The sequence below is a fragment of the Papio anubis genome, chromosome 1 (genome assembly GCF_008728515.1).
Source record: "Papio anubis isolate 15944 chromosome 1, Panubis1.0, whole genome shotgun sequence".
NCBI classification, from domain to species: Eukaryota; Metazoa; Chordata; class Mammalia; order Primates; family Cercopithecidae; genus Papio; species Papio anubis.
The window spans coordinates 115,494,999-115,514,429 of NC_044976.1; the positions used below are offsets into that span (position 1 = coordinate 115,494,999).

The 19,431-nt window shown below is 45.1% G+C and overlaps 1 protein-coding gene across 1 annotated transcript in view; it reads right to left on the bottom strand.

The window, feature by feature from the left end:
- The window catches only part of VTCN1 (V-set domain containing T cell activation inhibitor 1), a 71,746-nt gene extending 52,651 nt beyond the window's left edge, over positions 1-19,095 (bottom strand). Inside the window, exon 1 of the mRNA XM_003892477.3 lies at positions 17,538-19,095. Within this exon, the coding sequence (XP_003892526.2) occupies positions 17,538-17,569 (32 nt within the window). The 5' untranslated portion in view covers positions 17,570-19,095. The remainder of the gene's footprint in view (positions 1-17,537) is intronic.
- Between the last annotated feature and the right edge of the window lie 336 nt (positions 19,096-19,431).

Here is a 19,431-nt window from a genome sequence, read left to right on the forward strand (position 1 = left end):
CTACATGCAAAAGAATGAAATTGGATCTGTATCTTATACCACACACAAACATTAACTCAAAATGTATTGAAGACTAAATATAAGACTAAAATTCAAAGTACCAGGAAAAAAGCTCCCTTTGACGCTGGATTTGGCAATGACTTTTTGGATATGACACCAAAAACACAAGCAAAAAAGCAAAAATAAATAAATGGAATACTTCAAACTAGAAATCTTCTGCAAAGAAAACAATCAACAAAATGAACAGGCAACCTGAAGAATAGAAGAAAATATTTGCAAACCATATATCTGGCAAGGAGTTAGTGTCAAAATATATAAGGAACTCATATTACTCAATAGCAAAAAATCAAATAACCCTAGTTTTAAAAATGGGCAAAGACTTGAATATACATCTTTTAAATGGCCAAGAGCAAATGAAAATGTGGTCAACATCACTAATCATTAGGGAACTATAAATCAAAACCACAGCGAGATATCACCTCACACCTATTAGGATAGCCCTTATCAAAAAGACAAGTGATAAAAATGTTGGTGAGGCAAGGTCAGGAGATCGAGACCATCCTGGCCAACATGGTGAAACCCCCGTCTCTACTACAAAAACAAAAATTAGTCGGGCACAGTGGCGGGCGCCTGTAGCCCCAGCTACTGGGAGGCTGAGGCAGGAGAATGGAGGAATCCCCAGAAGGCGGAGTCTGCAGTGAGCCAGATAGCACCACTGCACTCCAGCCTGGGCGACAGAGCAAGACCTGGGTCCCAAAAAAAAAAAAAAAAAAAAAAAAAAAGGTTGGTGATGATGCAGAGAAAAAGGAACATTTGTATACTACTGGTGGGAATATAAATTGGTATCATTATTGTGGAAAACAGTATGAAGGTTCTTCAAAAAATTAAAAATGGAACTACCATATGATCCATCAATCTCACTGCTGGGTGTCTACCCAAAGGAAATGTAATCAATGTCTAGAAGGCATATCTGCACCCCCACGTTCATTGCAGCATTATTCATAAGAGCCATCATATGGAAACAACCTGTGTCCATCAATATATGAGTTGACAAAGAAATTGTGTCTCATATTTACAATGAAATATTATTCAGCATATGAGAGGCAGGAAATCCTGCCATTTGTGGTAACATAGATGAATCTGGAGGTCATTATGCTAAGTGAAATAAATCAGACACAAAAAGACAAATACTATATCATCTCATTTATATATGGAATCTTAAAAAGTTATACTCACTGAAGCAGAGAGATGAATGGTGGTTGCCAGGGGATGGGGGGTTAGGGAAAACGGAAAGGTGTTAGTCAAAGGGTACAAAATTTCATGTATAAGAATAATAAGTTCTGAGGATCTAATATACAGCATGGGGCCTGTACTTAAAAATATTGTTTTATAGGCCAAGCACAGTGGCTCATGCCTGTAATCCCAGCACTTTGGGAGTCCGAGGTGGGTGGATCACCTGAGGTCAGGAGTTCGAGACCAGCCTGACTAATATAGTGAAACCCTATCTCTAGTAAAAATACAAAAATTAGCCAGGCATGGTGGCGGGCGCCTGTAGTACCAGCTACTTGGGAGGCTGAGACAGGAGAATTGTTTGAACCCGGGAGGAGGAGGTTGCAGTGAGCAGAGATCACACTACTGCACTCCAGCCTGGGAGAGAGAGCAAGACTCCATCTCAAAATAATAAAAATAAAAATAATAATAATAATAATAATATTTTATTGTACACTTGAAATTTGCTAACAGCAGATCTTAAGTGTTTTCACTGCACACACACACAAATAACTGAGGTGGTATATGTGTTAACTGACTTGATTGTGGTAATCATTTCACAATGTATATGTACATCAAATCATCACATTGTGTGCCTTTTATACATAGAATTTTTGTCAATTATACCTCAATTAAGCTGTGGGGAAAAAAGAGAAAGGAGGCTAAGAAACGAGAAAGAAAATCTCAAATATTGAAGAAGATGGGAATGTTAAATTAAAATTTTGTCATTTTCTTTTTCAATATGTTGGCAGGGTTAGTGCTGGTTCTGGAAAAAGGCTTTAGTGAAAAGTAATACTTTAAGGCATCTAAATGGTTGGTAGGAGCATAAGTTGGTACCAATTTTAGTGTGGGGAGAGGGGAAAAATTTGGCCACATGTATCAGAAGACTTACGATATGCACAGCCCACTTTGATCCAGTAATTCTATTTCTAGGAATTCATTCTACAGAATCAACAGGATGCATTTCCAAGGTTTTCTATAGTGTTGATTAAAATTAATGTAATAGGATTGGGTGCAGTGGCTCACACCTGTAATCCTAACCCTTTGGGAGGATGAGGAGGGAAAATTGCCTGAGCCCAGGGGTTTGAGACCAGCTTGGGCAACATAGGAAGGTCTTGCCTCAACAAAAATTTAAAAAATTTAGTCAGGCATGTTGACATGCACCTGTAGTCCCAGCTACTTGGAAGGCTGAAGTGGGAGGATCATTTGATCCTGGGAAGTTGAGACTGCAGTGAGCCATGATGGTACCACTGCGCTCTAGGTGAGGCAACAAAGTGAGACTGTGTCTTGATGATAATAATAAAATAAAATAAATGTAATATTTGTGGCAAATAATTGAAGGCAATTAAATGTCCAACAACAAGGAACTTAATGAGTGAATTAAGGTTCATCATTAGTGACAATACTATGCATTTGTTAAAAAATCATATTATAGAAGATTTATTTGAGAAATACTTATAAGACCAATAAGTAGAAAGTAGCTTCCAAAATAATATGTACAGTATTTTGCTATGTATTAAATACATACATACATATATATATATATAGAGAGAGAGAGAGAGAGGAAAAAACAGACTGGAAGGACATATAAATAGTGGTTATCTCTAGGTTAGGACCGATAGAGATTTTTTTCCTTTGTGCTTTTTTGTATTTTCCAAATTTTCCACACTAATCCAATATTATTCTTATAAAATAAACAAGGAAAACATATTCTAAAAAAGAAAACCCTGCCTTTTTTTTTTAAGAGTACAATCTAACTATTTTAGATGTTGGGCAAACAGGCATCTCTCCCTTTAATGCTCTCATAAAGCTGGTAACTTCAACACTTTCCTGGGTTAGTGGTTTGCATTTTCAGAAGAACTCTCACAGAAAGAGCTAGTACCCAAGTGAATATGTGCTATAAATTATAGATAGCTTGTTTTTCTTCATTTAAGTGAGCAAGCATGTTCTTCATAAGTTGATACATGGCTCACAAGCTACCCCAGGCAATGGTTAGAAAGCAGCCTCAGTTCCAGAGAGCCCAAACAAGCAGCACCTGGAGCCCCTAGAATTTTCGAATAAACAGAATAGTTCCTTCACAGTTTGACACCTTTGGGGAATGCTAATGAAAGCCACCATCTTGCAACTCATTTCTTTACAACTTTATTTGCCTCAAAGATAGAAAATTGTGACGCTAGCAGGAGCCTCTACCCATATTAAAAAGATTCTCTTGCAGTTCACATACTTTCTGCCTCGGAAAATCATCATTTACTTTCACGCAACATGTTTATTAAGATAAGTACAATATGTTGGGGTCAGTATTAGTGAAACTATAAGTACTTATTTGCTAAGCCCGTAAAAGTCAAGCATTTCATTGACCTAGTAATTTGTCTACTAGAAAATATCAATGTAGAAATACGAGAAAACAGATTTATCATGTACCTAAAGAGAAGTAGCAATGGTCACACCCCTCCCCCTTCTCATTGCTCTCAGAGAACCCAGGATATATTATTAGGATTTTTTTGACTTTTATAGAAGACAAATTTGAGGCAGGAGAATAGGGTCTGGAGACAGGGAGCATATGGCCCATTCATGCTGACTTCCTAAAATTAAGTCAAATGGAAACGCTTCAGCTATAGCAGGAAATATCCTCTCCATTTACTTGGGGAGTACACTGAGTAAATGACTTTGAAACTTTACTTCATCCTCTTCATTTACATAGGGCGTACACCAAGTAACCAATGGAAACCTCTAGAGGGTATTTAAGCCCCTGAAAATTCTGTAACAGGGCTCGTGCGCCCCTATGCTTGGCCTGCTCCCACCGTGTGGAGCATACTTTCATCTTCGATAACTCTCTGCTTTTGTTGCTTCATTCTTTCCTTGCTTTGTTTGTGTGTTTTGTCCAATTCTTTGTTCAAGACGCTGAGAACCTGGACACCCTCCACCAGTAACAAAATGAGAGGTAAGGATCTGGAAGATAGCATGGCTTGTTCAAGGTTTGCCAGTGTTTGCTTTTTCGGTGAGTCTAAATCAAGGGCTGTACTTCCATTTACATCATGAGAAAGCAAAAAGCTTGTTCTTATGCCTCCTGGTAACTGGGTGTTTGTAGCAATGCCCCTGAGAGTCCAAGAATTTCTCCTGTAGATATACTCACTCTGGGCACTGCTTTCTACTGCAGGGGCACAAAACTGTCGGGGTCCCATTTAATGTCACTTCAACCTTACCCAGCTACAGTTAACCACGTTAATTATATTAACGTGTGCTATCCTAGGGACGCCCCCACCCTACCTTTCAACTCTCATCTTCCACTTCCCTGAAGTATCACGATTATTTCTATTCACGTCAAACAACTGCTAGGTAACCAGATCAAATCAGCACAGTGATGTCAAAATGCCTCCTCACTCTCTAGAGAATTGGTCATACTAACAACATGTGAATGACAGACAGCCCTAATAAAGGCTTGTGTGTTATATGTGAATGACAGACAAGCCTGTTAAAGGATCTCTCATGGGAAAGATTCCAGATAGTGGGACAGTGGAGTAAAAAAAGAAAAAAAAAAAGTAGAAGTACTAAGGATTTAGTCCTGGCCAGCCATTGTTTCACTGTACTCTGATTCTACCCCCATCCGACATTTCCATTCCCTGTCTTAGACATTTGGCTCCAGTGGCTGCAGAAAAATTAATTCAAATTCTGGTTACTTATGCCTTCAGCATCTGTGGTCTCTGTAGAGGTATAAGTAACCTAGGGCTGCATCGCCTCCTGCGTCCACACTGGCATCACCCACCTGGTAGTTGTCAGCAAATGAAATGAACATCTATAAACTAAGATGAGAATAATACCCTGAAAGGTAAAGTAATTAAAATTATAACAATGAGACGGCAGTCAAAACAATACCCATGTTTATTTAATATCTATCATTTGAGAACTATGGGGTGGCCCATTCCTATCACCTCATGAATCCTCTCTATACTTTTATGAGAGAGGAAAGAGCGTAGGTCAGTTACAAAAAAAGCCAATGTGGGGCAAGGTTAATCAAGAAAGCATTGTTGTAGAAGGGGAAGGCCTGAAAAATATGATGACTTTGGATATCAGATATGGTAGGGCATTCCTGGGAAGTAAAAATACCAGCCTGTCCTTTGGTTCCTGGGCATCTGCTCAGCCAGCATCTGCATCCAGTTTGGAAGGTGGGAGAAGGCCCCAGACGCTGCCCCTGGGCTCCCACATTCACATACTTTTGTCTCGTCGTGGCTTCTATTCTTTTGTAATTACCCCAGTGCCTAGTTTCTTGAAGGTGCCCTAATGTATATTAACAAGTATTATTTTTAAAGGCATTACATTTTTATAATATTGGGTGAATCACAATTAAACAGATTTCTTTAAGTCTATAGGATTTTTTTAAAGCCTTTAATATGCTAATATGCACAATGAATGCCCTAGAAGAATATATATTAGGTCAAATCCTTTGAAATTACTATTTTTCTTTTTCTTTTTCTTTTTTTTTTGAGACTGAGTCTCACTCTGTCTCCCAGGCTGGAGTACGATGGCACGATCTCTGCTCACTGCCAACTCTGCCTCCCAGGCTCACGTAATTCTCCCGCCTCAGCCTCCTGAGTAGCTGGGGTTACAGGCACCCACCACCATGCCCAGCTAATTTTTATATTTTTAGTAGAGACGGGGTTTCGCCATGTTATCCAGGCTGGTCTTGAACTCTTGACCTCAAGCGATCCACCCACCTTGGCCTCCCAAAGTGCTGGAATTACAGGTATGAGCCACTGCGCCCAGCCACAAGGTTCTTTTTTTTTTTTTTTTGAGAAGGTGTCTCGCCCTGTCGCCCAGGCTGAAGTGCAGTGGTGTGATCTCGGCTCACTGCAACCACTGTCTTCCAGGTTCAAGTGATTCTCCTGCCTCAGCCTCCCCAGTAGCTGGGACTACAGGCATGTGCCACCATGCCTGGCTAATTTTTGTATTTTTAGTAGAGACAGGGTTTCACCATGTTGGCCAGGATGGTCTCCATCTCTTGTGATCCGCCCACCTTGGCCTCCCAAAGTCCTGGGATTACAGGCTTGAGCCACTGTGCCCGGCCCACAAGGATTCTTTTAACTGTAAAATTGCTTTAAATTTTTGTTTTAACATGAAAAGTTTTCATGGAGAAAGCAGAGCACAAAAGCACACACATTGTATTAATAACTATGTAAAAACTATTCACCGTTGGACTTTAAAACGGCAAAAACGAACAAACAAAAAGAGTCATTTATAAGGATAGAACTATGGGCCAGTCATGGTGGCTCATGCCTGTAATTCCAGTTCTTTGGGAGGCTGAAGTGGGAGGATTGCTTGAGCCCAGGAGTTTTTGAGACCAACCTGGACAAGATAGGGAGACACCGTGTATAATAAATAAAGTAGCCGGCCATGGTGGTGAGTACCTATAATCCCAGCTACCTGGGAGGCTGAGTTGGGAGGTTGCTGGAGCCTGGGAGGTCGAGGCTACAATGAACCATGATCTCACTGCTGCCACCCAGCCTGGGAAACAGAATTCTGAGAAAAATCCCAGTGTACCCCCTCCCCATTCTTTCCAAGTTCGGAGAGTAGTGTCAAGGAGAAGATGACCTCCAGCCAGGACTTCAGTATTATGTTCCTCTGGCCTCCTCACTGAGCTAGGTGGACTCCAAGACCTAAGAGACAGGTAAAGCATTACTCTTTGAACAGCTTCTCTGTCTCCTTACCCAGATGAAGCCTGCCTACATAGATCTTCTCCAGGAATACCTGAAGTCTTCAGGTATTCCCATCACCCAATGGCTCTTTTCCAAAGTTTGCATTTAAGTTGGTTATTTGAAGTTCTGTACAGGATCCTACAGCAACACTATTTACAAATGATGGTTAACTTTTCCAGCAAGGCCCCAGACGTCTATTGGATTCTAATGTTTTAGATGTTCTGCACATTTATTTATTTTGAGGCAGGATCTCACTTTGTCACCCAGGCTGGAGTGCAGTGGTGTGATCTCAGCTCACTGCAACCTCCGTCTCCCGGGGTCAAGCAATCCTCCCATGTCAGCCTCCTGAGTAGCTGGGACTATAGGCGTAATCCCCGCTACTATGCCAGGCTAATGTTTTTGGTTTATTTTTTGTTTGGTGGGGTGCAGGAGGTAGAGACAAGGTTTCTCCATGTTGCCTAGTCTGGTCTCGAATTTCTGGGCTGAAGTGATCTTCCTGCCTTGGCCTCCCAAAGTGTTTGGATTATAGGTATAAACCACCCTGCGCAGACAATTCTGTACATTCATAATGGGAAAGGAAAATAGTAGAAAATAATCCTATCATAAATGCAAAATTATAGTATAGAATGCACTCTTGAGGGTAACTTAGGGAACTCCAACTTACAAAGCTGTGTCCATGGGAAAATGTCTTCCTGGGCTTGCTTACGTCACTGTCCCAAAAGCCCCTCAGCAGCCTCTTGGTGGAGAGTGAGACTGTCATTGCCCAAGAGAATTCCTCTGCCCAGACCTTTAGACAAAGCCTGGCCTGCGGGAGGGACTCCCAGTGCAGCAGCACCACAGAGCTGCTGACCAGAAAGGCACAGTAACTCAGGATTATGGCTTTCTCCCCAGGGCTCTGTGGGGGAATCCCTCCGTGTAGGGGAAATTCTGGAATCCTGATCTCCCCCTTTCCCTGCACACATCCCACTCATAAATGCAGTCTTGTTCCTACGTTCTGAGCCAGCAGCAATTTGCAAGCCTGCCCCTAATATTCCTTGCAAACTGTCCTTCTGAAGGGCCTGACATGAGTAAGTACCCAAGAGATATATAGCCCCTCTATGGGGAAGCACCCACAGAGCTGGTCCCAAGGTGAAGGTGACCACTGTTGGTTGGGGGGGCCTTAAAAACTTGGCTTGTTTTGCTAAATTGCCATGACCCCATATTAAGGTCATTAGACAAAGATCACCTGGCCTAAGGCCAATAAAATGACACCATGACTTTCCCATCAAATCTGGCTGCTTCTCTCTCGGCTGCAGAAAATCATTAATATTTGTTCTCTCTTCAACAAATGGAAGAAAGAAGGAAGAGGCTAGAAGGCAGTTTCCTTGCATGAGCAGAAGTGAAATCAAATCTCAGCTTCTTGCCTCCCTCGTCCAAATCTCTCCTGCCTCAGGGCTTTCCACCAGGACCTGTCTGGAAAACTTATCTCAAGCTTTAAGGGCTTATGCCTGGGGCTCCTCCAGTTCCCTCCCACACAGTACTTGCTATTACATGACTTACCCTATCATGCCTCATAAGACTTTATGAAGCTTCTGCCAACCACTTTAAAGGATAATTTTTCCCATACTGTTATATTCTGTTCCTGAACACTTAGGTCTTTTGGCAAAAGGTAGGGTCAATCACCAAATATAGGAAACGGATGAAAGGGTATGTCCTTGTACCTGACTGCAGAGCTTGGTGGCTTTGAGTCGTGGGGGCAGCAGAGGAGAAAAGCTGCCACCAGCAACTACATATAGAGAAACGGAGGCTGAGAGACCAGCCGATGTCAGGAGTGAGGGGGAGAGCAGCAGATCAGGGGAGTGCAGTGTCATGGAAACCAAAAGAAAGAGCTTCAGGGAGGTGGTGGGGACATCTGTGTTGAATGCTGAAGTGAAGACAAGATAAGAACAGAGGTGTAAACATTAGACTTGGCCATGTGGAGGTGATGAGAGGCATTGACAGGAACAGTATCTAGGTATAGTGGGGACAAAATCCATCTAGAGTAAGTTGAAAAGGAAATAAGAATACGTTGCTAAGCGCTTTATGTCTTAGCTCATCTAATTCCTATTACGATCTTATGATGTAGATTCTAATATTATCCCCATTTTACAGATGAGGAATCCAGGCACAGAGAGGATAACTAAATTGCTCAAGGTCACACAGTTAGAAAGTGTGACTCGGCTCACTGCAGAGTTGGATGGACCCAGACAACCGGGCTCCAACCTGTGCTTGAAACCTCTACCTCACTCTCCTTTTGCAATGCCACAAAACCAGGATGAACACTCACTCCAGGCAACACTAGCAACAAGTGCTGAAAAGGAAAAAAAGAGAGATGGGGTGGGTAGCTGGAGAGGTTGTGGGACCGAGACAGGGTTTTCTTTAAAGACAGAAAATCCTGATACACGGGTTGCACGCTGATGGGGATAATAGAGGTGCAGAGGAGAGATTGATGATGTCGGCTGGAGGAGGTGTTTGTGAGCTGGGAGATGAGATGGATCCAGAGCACAGAGGGGTTGACCTTTGATAGGAGCTGAGCAAATCCTCTGGTACCAGGAGGGGAGGCAGAGAAAAAGGGCACCCGGTGAGTGTAGCAGGTAGTTTCGGATGTGAAAAGATGAAGGAGTACCTGTCTGCTGGTTTCTCTTTTCTCAGTGAGGGGTAGAGCAAGATAATCATCTGAGGCTGGGCTGGGAAGAAGGGATGTGGATTGTAAGAGGATTGAAGAGGGAAGAGAGGTATGAAATGGCCATTCTGGGGGTGGAGGTGCCAAGAAAACACAATGAGGAGGCAAGGCGGGGAGCTACAAGAGACAATTCCTACATTTTATGGATGCACTCTCTGTCTCTCAAATCTTTCATGGTTTTTATCTATGACATTTTTCATTTTAAATTGCAGAAAAAGAAGGAGGAAACCTGCCTGCCCTCTCTCCCATGATCCCTGTGCTGGCAGCAGCGGGAACACATCTGAAGTGATGTGATAGGAAATCAGAAGCATTGCAGGCGGATGGTTTGGGATTGTGAAAAGCGCATACAGAGAGAAATGTAGCCTGGGTTTCTTACCTGTAGAAACTTCATGGGTTTTCCTTTGTTTTCATCGAGACCCATCTGCGGCTCTGTAGCAGAGTTCTTAAAGAAGAATGTGCAATGATAAATGATCCCAGGTGAAATTTATATCTGTCTGCACTAAATCCTTGTGCTTTTCTGGAGGAATCAGGGAGCACAGAGAGGCTGCTAATACAGACAATCACCTGGAGGTCTTGTTACACCACAGATTACCAGGCCCTGCCCCCAGAATTTCTGATTCTTTGCAGGATGGAGGGAATGAAAATTTGCATTTCTAATAGTTCCCAGGTGATGTGGATGCTGCTGGTTGGAAGACCATACTTTGAACATTGAGTTTGAATGGGGAAGGCCTTAGGGTTCATCTAGTTCACCACCTCAGGTGGCAGAGGATTTCCCACACCTCACAGCACAAGGACTAGAAAGAGGATATCTGAATCCATTGAAATCTCAAAAGATTCCAGACACAAAATGTCCTTAAGTCCAGCTGCTATTGTTGGACTTGTCATTCCTCTCCCTCCCTCCAAGTCTCTGTTTTCTGCAAAAACATTGGAGGGAATAATTTGAGAGTAATGAACACATAAAGTGCTATTTACAAGACGCTGCTCTGAGCTCTTTACTTGCATTAACTCACTTAGTCTTTATAACAGCCCTGTGACCTGGGTGCTACTATTACTAATGCCCAATTTACTGATAAGGTAATGAAGACACAGAGAGGTTAAGTAACTTCCTTGAGGTCACCCAGCTAGGAAGTGGAGAGCTGGAATACATCCACAGATCAGACTAACTCCAGTATCCACGTTATTTCCACACTTTCATATGGCAAAAGTAAGTATGTATGAAGTCTGGGTCTTTTCAGATTTGTGGATTCTTGGTGCTTGGGTAAAATGTGGTCTGCTAGGGTCCAACACAGTTCTTTTTTTTGTTTGTTTGTTCTTTTTGAGAGGGAGTCTCGCTCTGTCGCCCACGCTGAAGTGCAGGGCGCGTCTTGGCTCACTGCAAGCTCCGCCTCCCGGGTTCACGCCATTCTCCTGCCTCAGCCTCCCGTATAGCTGGGGCTACAGGCACCCGCCACCACGCCCGGCTAATTTTTTGTATTTTTTTTTTTTTAGTAGAGACGGGGTTTCGCCGTGTTAGCCAGGATTAAATGGCGCCGGGCCACTCAACACAGTTCTTAGCTAGGGTCCCTGGGCAATGTAAGATCATTGAAAAAACCCTATTTTGGCCGGGCACAGTGGCTCACGCCTGTAATCCCAGAACTTTGGGAGGCCGAGGTGGGCAGATCACGAGGTCAGGGAATCGAGACCATCCTGGCTAATACGGTGAAACCCCGTCTCTACTAAAAATACAAAAAATTAGCCAGGCGTGGTGGCGGGCGCCTGTAGTTCCAGCTACTTGGGAGGCTGAGGCAGGAGAATCACTTGAACCTGGGAGGCAGAGGTTGCAGTGAACCGAGATTGTGCCACTGCACTCAGCCTGGGCAACAGAGTGAGACTCCATCTCAAAAAAAAAAAAAAAAAAAGAAACCCTGTTCTACCATTCTTTAAATGCATGGCCCTTGGACAAGCTGCATACTTTATTCTGATTATCCCATTGATAAAATAAGGTGTTCTGACTTTCTGAATTTTTAAGCTAAGAAAGAGTTTAAATATATATATATATTTATTTATTTATATAAATGTATAATATATATTTTGTATATTTTATATATATATATATATATATATATATATATATATATATATAGAGAGAGAGAGAGAGAGAGAGAGAGAGAGAGAGAGAAAGGTCTTGCTCTATTACCCAGGCTGGAGTACAGTAACACCAAGGCTCACTGCAGCCTTAACCTCCCAGGCTCAAGCAATTCTCCCACCTCAGTCCCGAGTAGCTGGAACTACAGGTATATACCACCACACCTTGTTGATTTTTGTATTTTTTGTAGAGATGGGGTTTCACCATGTTGCCCAGGCTTGCCTCAAACTCCTGAACTCCTGGGCTCAAGTGATCCACCTGCTTCGGCCTCCCAAAGTGCTGAGATTACAGGTGTGAGCCACGGTGCCCAGCCAGCATATAATTCTTACTGAGTTTCAGTCACTCCTTACTCCTGCACTCATTCATCTAGAGCAGCTGCCTGAAGCAACACAGACCAACAATCCACAGTTTCCAGCCAATTCTGGGAAGAGCTCTGCCCTTGGCCAGCTAAGAATTCTTCTGCCATGACAGTCACTGAGGAGGCGCGTTTTTTGCCACTGATGAAGGGTTCTGCTTAAGTAGCAACAGAATAAGCACAGCTGATTAGAAAGGTAATTTTTCAATAAAAGTCAGTATAGAGGACTAGGTAGTAACAGGTTGGTTCCTGCCACTGGCTGCCTAGGAGACACTGAGCAAGGTAACTTGCCTCAACATTTGCATCTATGAAATGGAGATAATTAGGACTATGAGACAGTTTAGCTAATTAAGCATTACCACGTGCTTGGTCATAGTCACATTGCTCCAACTGGCCCCTGAGGTTGTTGTTCTTGGTATCAGCAGTGCCTCAGCAGAGATCTAGACACTGAGCTTGTACACACTAGGACCTCCCAAATGCACCTCACCCACCCTGAAGCTCTTCACCACCAACTTTTGATGCTCTATACTGGAATTAAAAGAGTCAGACATTTAATAAGTCTAAATCCTAGCATCCTCGGGTTTAGAGAAGGATTGTGTCTCAGACTCATGGCAACAAAAGGCGTGGTGGACTTTATTATTATCTTTTTTTCTTTTCTTTTCTTTTTTTTTGTAGAATAAGAATCTACAGAACTCTACGAGTATTCTCATGACAACAAAAGGTGTGGTGGACTCTATTATTATTATTATTATTATTTTTGTAGAATAAGAATCTAGAGAACTCCAGAGTTCTTTTAGAGCTAACTGAATTTAAGAGATCCCTGGGGCAATTAATCCAAAGTATACCCTCACTGCAACATCTATTTCAGGGTCAGAAGTGCCAGTGGAGTCGTGAAATTGAACTTAACAAATTTTTATGGAGAGCCAACCAAGTATCATGGATTGTAGAGGGAGTTGCAAGTAATGAGTATAGCAATAGCTAACATTTATGGAGTTCTTAGGATGTGCCAGGAACATAATTATCACATGTCATTCATACAGCCCTAGGAGTTAGGTACTATTGTCTGCCCTATTTCATAGATAGGGTAATTGAAGCTCTTGGAGGGTAAATGTTCATGGTGGAACAAGGATTTGAATCCAGATGCATAGCCATAGTGCTGCATTGCCTCCCTACCACAATGAGCAAGACAGAGACCCAACCCTCGAGGAGTGAACGCTGGTGAGGGAAACAGGCACCAGGAATAGATATTCATAAACATGGCTGACTGTGAACATAAGATGGGCAACTGATGGCAACTAGAAAAATCCTGTAAGACTTCAAAGTGGAGGTGGCATTTGAGCTGAACATGGAAAGAAATGAGTAGCATTGCAACAGGTGGAGACGGGGGGAAAGGGTAACGCTCAGAAAATCATCTACCCCCGATGGGGGCAGGAACACAGGTGCCACCTATTTAAGTCTTTCTTCCAATGTACAATTTATCTTATTTTGCAGATTCCTGCCCTGTTCACAGGATGGACTCAGAAGGTTCTGAAGGCTCAGATTTTATAGGCTCAGGGAAGCTGAAAGTTGGACACCAATATGGCCTGTGCTGAGATCTCCTCAGCCCAGGCTCAAGCAAGATTTTCTTACCAGACAAGCTTCCATGGTGTTGCTCGACACTGTTTTCCCCGACCATCAGGGTCTGAGATGTCTGAGCCAGGCACCAGCTTGCAAACTTAGGAGAAATGGGAAACCAAAATTCCAAAGCAAACTCCCTGAGCCTCCTTGTTCTAGGCTCCCTCATTCTCTACTTCATCCACCTTCCTCTGGTAGAAAGATCCCTGCTCCTTCTCTACTCAGTAGCTTCCTTCCTGTGATGTTTTTATCAATCCCATTGTCACCAGTGATTTCAGATGAAACAGGGCAAATGTTTATGGATCACTAGCCTTGGGTGTTCCATGAGACTCCGCTCTGTTGACATTCATTAATCTCTATCCCGACCTCTTGCTACCTTTCTTGCCATTTATTCTCAGCTCTTTCCTTGACCCCCCCTCTTCCTCTGCCCACCCTTGAATGTTGGTGTTCTTCAGCTCTCCATCCCAGCCCCTTGCCTCTCTCCCTCCACGTGCTCTCCTTAGAAGCCACCCGCTATGACTATTCCTTGCCCTTGAGCTATTGACACTCAGATGTCTATCCCCAGCCCTGACTTCTCCTAGTTTTAGCCTCATGCCTTCTGCTGCCCAGGGAGCATCCCTGTCTGAAGGTCCCAGGGGAATCTCAAGCTCAACACATTAACTAGATATCCTCTCTCTTCCTTGTCCCCAACTCACTGCACCCAATCCAGAAACATGGAAGTCATTCCAGGATCTGCCCTTTGCCTCATCTATTCTTATTCTGCAGCATCCTACCTGCCCCTCCAATCATTGATCAAATATCACCAGTTTTAAGTCCAGTGTTTCCTGAATCCATTTTCCTCCTGGAGTTCTTTACTGTCACTCTCATCTATGCCAGTCCCTGTCATTCTGTATACTCTGACCACAACTGTTTCCCAACTCTTCTTCTGGCCTCCAGGCTTACTGCCCACCTGATGAAAACCACCTTGACCCCCTTCTGAAGGCTCTGAAGGCTCAGATTTTATAGGCTTAGGGATATTGAAAGTTGGACACCAATATGGCCTGTGCCTGTAATGGCTCCTCATCACCACAAATCCCAGTTCTGAGTCTAGTGAAGAAGGCCCATTGTGGCCTGGTGTGATCGCTCAGCCTCATCTCCCAGCATTCCCTGCCTCATCTTCATGTTGTGATGATAATACAGAGTAGTGTGCAGCTTTCCAACATACCACACTCATTCGTGAGTGTTACTGCATTTGATTTAATTCTGTTTCCTCTACTTAGACAGCCTTTTCCACCCTTCTTCACCTGGGTCATACGAACTCATTGTCCAAGACACAGCCCACCCATCCTCTGGCTCAGAAACCCTCCCCAAAAGCCTTGGGTGACAGAAATGCTCCCGTTGCAACCTGTGCTTATTGTCTCAGGACTTAAGGGTGGCACATTAGAGTTGTTATGTGGGAGTCTTTCTCCTCCATTAGGTTATGACCTTAACAGCATCTTGCATCTTAGTCACCTTTGCCCCATTGTCTAGTGCAATATTCAGGACATAGTAAGTGCTCAGTTAATATTGTTCACTGGAACTTAATCCCCTCAGAGCAAGGGTTTTCTACCCCTGTCCTCCTAGCAGGCACTCTGCAAATGTTCCATAAGTGAACGCTGCTGCTGTCGACAGCCGTGATGGGGAGAGGGGAAGAGGGTTCTAGTCACACAGCTCCCTAATGTGCACGGAGGCCAGGCATGGTAAAAACTGCACATCAGCATTCGATCCCTGAGCAGCGTGCATGCTGGGAGTGAGATCTGAAGGAATTAGGCTCTCTGGTAATTATGAATACTTAGGAGAATAACTCACCAGGTCTGCAGAGGATGGCCCTTTCATGAGCGTTCCCACATCACCACTGTTGTGATCACCTCCAGAAGAGGTATTTTTATGAATGAAGGCCATTATGACAAAGGGAGAGGGTTGTTAGGGTCAAGAGTTCCCCCAGGCAGGCTCCACCTGCATCCCTGAGACGAGCTTTCATGATCCTGCTCCCCACTGAAGCTGCTCATTGGCCCTCTTCCTGGAGGCCCCTTGCACAAAGGATCTGCCACCCTCATGGACAGTCACTGCTTCTGAAACTGCAGAGCGTGAATAGCTAACAAGGCACGCAAGGGCCAACAAGAGGAGTCTCTGTTGATTCCAATGGGTTTCTGAAGGGTGGGGGATCCGAATTTTGAACACCCACCTCCTGCTAATCCTCCAGCAAAACCAGTCAGACTGGATGCAAAGCATTATGAGAGAGCCCACACGTCCCATCTGACCTCCGAACAACGGAGTCACTTGTCATAGGAGGAGCGTTTCATGTCCTTGGGATCAAGGCTGGAGGAATGGGGGGCATGGGGAGCTGGGACTGGCAGGAGCAGGGGCAAGGGTGGCAGGGGGAAAGAGCTTGGGATTTCAGAGCAAGATCCCCGCATGCACAGTTTCACAGTCACCCGGCCTTAACTTCTCTGAGGTGATAACAAGCCCTCACAAGGCAGTGGTGGACACACTGCTCTAAGCCACCTGGTGCAGGGCAGGGAAAGAGGCGCTCACAAAATGCTGGCTCCTCTGACATAGGTGCTTCTTAGGGACATCCTCTCAGGGCAGAAGGGTCTAGAGGAAAGCCCCCGCCACCCACTGCTTCTCCTGGAGCACAGTGCTCTAGCCAGGCACAGGGGAGGGGAAAAGTGCTGCCGCAGCCACCCCCGCCAGCCCTGAAGAGCTCCCCACCCCTGCTACCCGGCAAGTGATTTCAGATAAATGTGAATCGAGTCGGCGGGAGCTGATATTTTGTTTTAAGGAAAAGAATTTTCTAGGCTGCCTCTGGGAAGTAACATTACTCTCTTAGTCTCTTCACAAACTTTTCACAGTTGACCTGAGGATTCCTTTCCTCTCTCCTTCCCTCTCTTCTTTTCTTCCTTTTGTGGGAAAAAGAAACAGAAATTGGAGGACTAGTCCTTCAAACAACCTCTAGAACCACCAAGTATCAGTCTCCCTAAACACTGTCCTGAGTTGTGACTGACATTGGATCAATCATTTCAAGAAAACCCTGCACTTTCCATCTCTTTCTCTCCAGGACGGTAAATGCTATTCTGAGGGAAAAAGAGGCAACTAGAATGTAGCTCAGGGGAGAAGCAAAATGTAGGGGAGAGGACTTGCTTCCTTCTTCCTCTCTGGAGAGTTCAGCAGCAGCAGCAGCAGCAGCAAGTTCTCCTCTCCAAGGAGCTCCTAGGAAAACTAGGGACCCCACCTTTGAGCTGGGGGTGGGGGTCCTGGGGAAGGGTGTTGGTGAGAATTGCTCAGGAGTAGCAAGAAATCATACCCACAGAGAAATGAAAGTACCTTCTCCTCCTTCCCCCCGGGCGCTGCATAAAGGGTCCTCCTGCATCCCCTCCACCGTTGCAGTCATGGATTCCCTGCCATCCCGCAATGCAGCCCACACCAGCCTGCTCGGTGTCCCCAAAACAGTGCTTACAGCCTTGACATCTCAGGGGAATGCCCAGCCTGGCACACACGCCCCTCAGTCCAAGCTGCCCAGCAAGGGCCAGCCCTCCATGGCAGGCCACCAACCAAAAACCTCCCTAACCCTGAGCAGGTGCCCTGAGCAGCTGAGGTGGGATGTTAAGTCAAGTCCAGTTAGGCTTTTGTCTGGCCAGGCTCCCGCTGGACCAGATAAAATTATAGGTGGGGTCCTATGGGACAGCCCAACAGTGCTCAGCACCCCCAAAAGACCTCACTGCTGTTCCCTTCACCCATAAGGATAGACAGAAGAGTATATACTACCTCCAGAAGAGGATCTGCCCCAGGGAAGCCATGGCTGGGGAAGGTTCCCAGCGTATCTGGGTACTGGCTGAGTGGAGCTGCTGCTGCCCTCCTTGGTGACTCACAACCAGCTCCCGTGTGCTGTCCTTAAATAGTGTGTTCAGGCCGGGAGTGGTGCGTGCACCTGTAGACAGCTCAGGTATGAGGAAACTGGCTGTGCAGAATTCCCTGCAGGCACAGTGGCTGCCTGCTCCAGCCAGCCAGCCAAGCCAGGGGCTCAGAGCTGCCTTTCCAAGCCTTGACTTTGGGAGAGGGTGATGGGGAAAATCTTCCCAGGCCCTTGCTTCAGGGCTTGTATTCAGCAGGACTTTCCTCTAACTGTGGAAGGGAGCTGTAGGGAGGGAGATTTAATCTCAAAATAAGAAAGGACTGGAATAACTCAAAGTGTCAGGCTATGCTAGGAGCCTGGGGGCCAGGAGTCCCCATCTCTGCTGGTAGACGCTCAGAGGCTGGGTCGCCACTGGTCAGGTCTCTCATGGAGGAGACTCATGCTGGGGGACCTCAGGAAGGCCATGAGCTGAAGTGACAAGACCACTGAGTTTGTCACTCAAGACTGTCTCCTGAGATGCCCAGCTGGGTGTGCAATTCTCTTCCAGTTTCATTTCAGTGGGAGCGGGAGAGGGCCAGCACTTCCCACCTTGCAAAATTTTTGACACTCCAAAAAGACACTGAATGTGCTCTGCTTCAACTGGCCCTCTCTCTGGAGATCCCAAGACCCAGAAGCTTTGCTGTCAAAGGTGAGTGGGTTAGCAAAAATCTCTGACATTTCATCCAGCAGATTGCCAACTAAGCAAGATTCTTGTTAAAGCCTAAGCCTTGCTCTCTGTCTCTCTGTCTCTCTGTCTCCTTATTGTTTCCTCCAGCCCCTAGGAGAACCTCAGATGGGAAAGTTTCATGACTGGTTACCCAGTTTACTGTTGCTGCTGACTGACTATGTTTGCAGTGAAGGTGCTCCAGGCCTTCAGCAGCATCCTCCTAGGGTTGGCGTATGGGCAGGTGGAGCAACCATTGAGTAAAGATGGTGCAGGAAGGCAGAACTGAGCAGTGAAAAGAAGGCAACAGGAGAGGGCAAGGTCACAGTGGAAAGACCTTCAGAGTCACACAGCTAGGTTCAGTTCCTGGATTCCTAATTCATCATGTGGCTTTGAGAACATCACTTTACTTCAAGGCGTGTCTCACCGGGCTGGAGTGAGGAATAAATGAGAGGGGGTCTATGTGCCTTCCCTTCCCCAGAGTAAGTAAAGGGCGATGCCCTGGAATCTATGCAGCGCCGGTGCTGAGTGGGTCCTTCCCGGGTCTGGGGAAGCGGAGGGCAGTGGGAGCAGTGGTTTCTGTAATTCCAACCAAAGGCACAGGGATTCTGCCCTGCCCCTCAATGAGCCTTAAGAAGAGCAGCCTCAGCTGGGCACTGCGGCTCAAGCTTATAATCCCAATATTTTGGGAGGCCAAGGTAGGAAGAATTTTTTTTTTTTAAGACTGAGTCTCGCTTTGTCATCTAGGTTGGAGTGCAATGGCGCAATCTTGGCTCACTGTGACCTCTGCCTCCCGGGTTCAAGTGATTCTCCTGCCTCAGCATCCCAAGTAGATGGGATGAGATTACAGATGCGCCACCACACCCAGCTAATTTTTGTATTTTTAGTAGAGACGGGGTTTCTCCATATTGGCAAAGCTGGCCTCGAACTCCCGACCTCAAGTGATCCACCCACCTCGACCTCCCAAAGTAATGGGATTACAGGCATGAGCCACTGCGCCTGGCCGGTAGGAGGAATTCTTGAGCCTAGCAGTTCGAAACTAGCCTGAGCAGTATAGTGAGACTTTGTCTCTACAAAATTAAAAAAAAAAAAAAAAAGAAGAA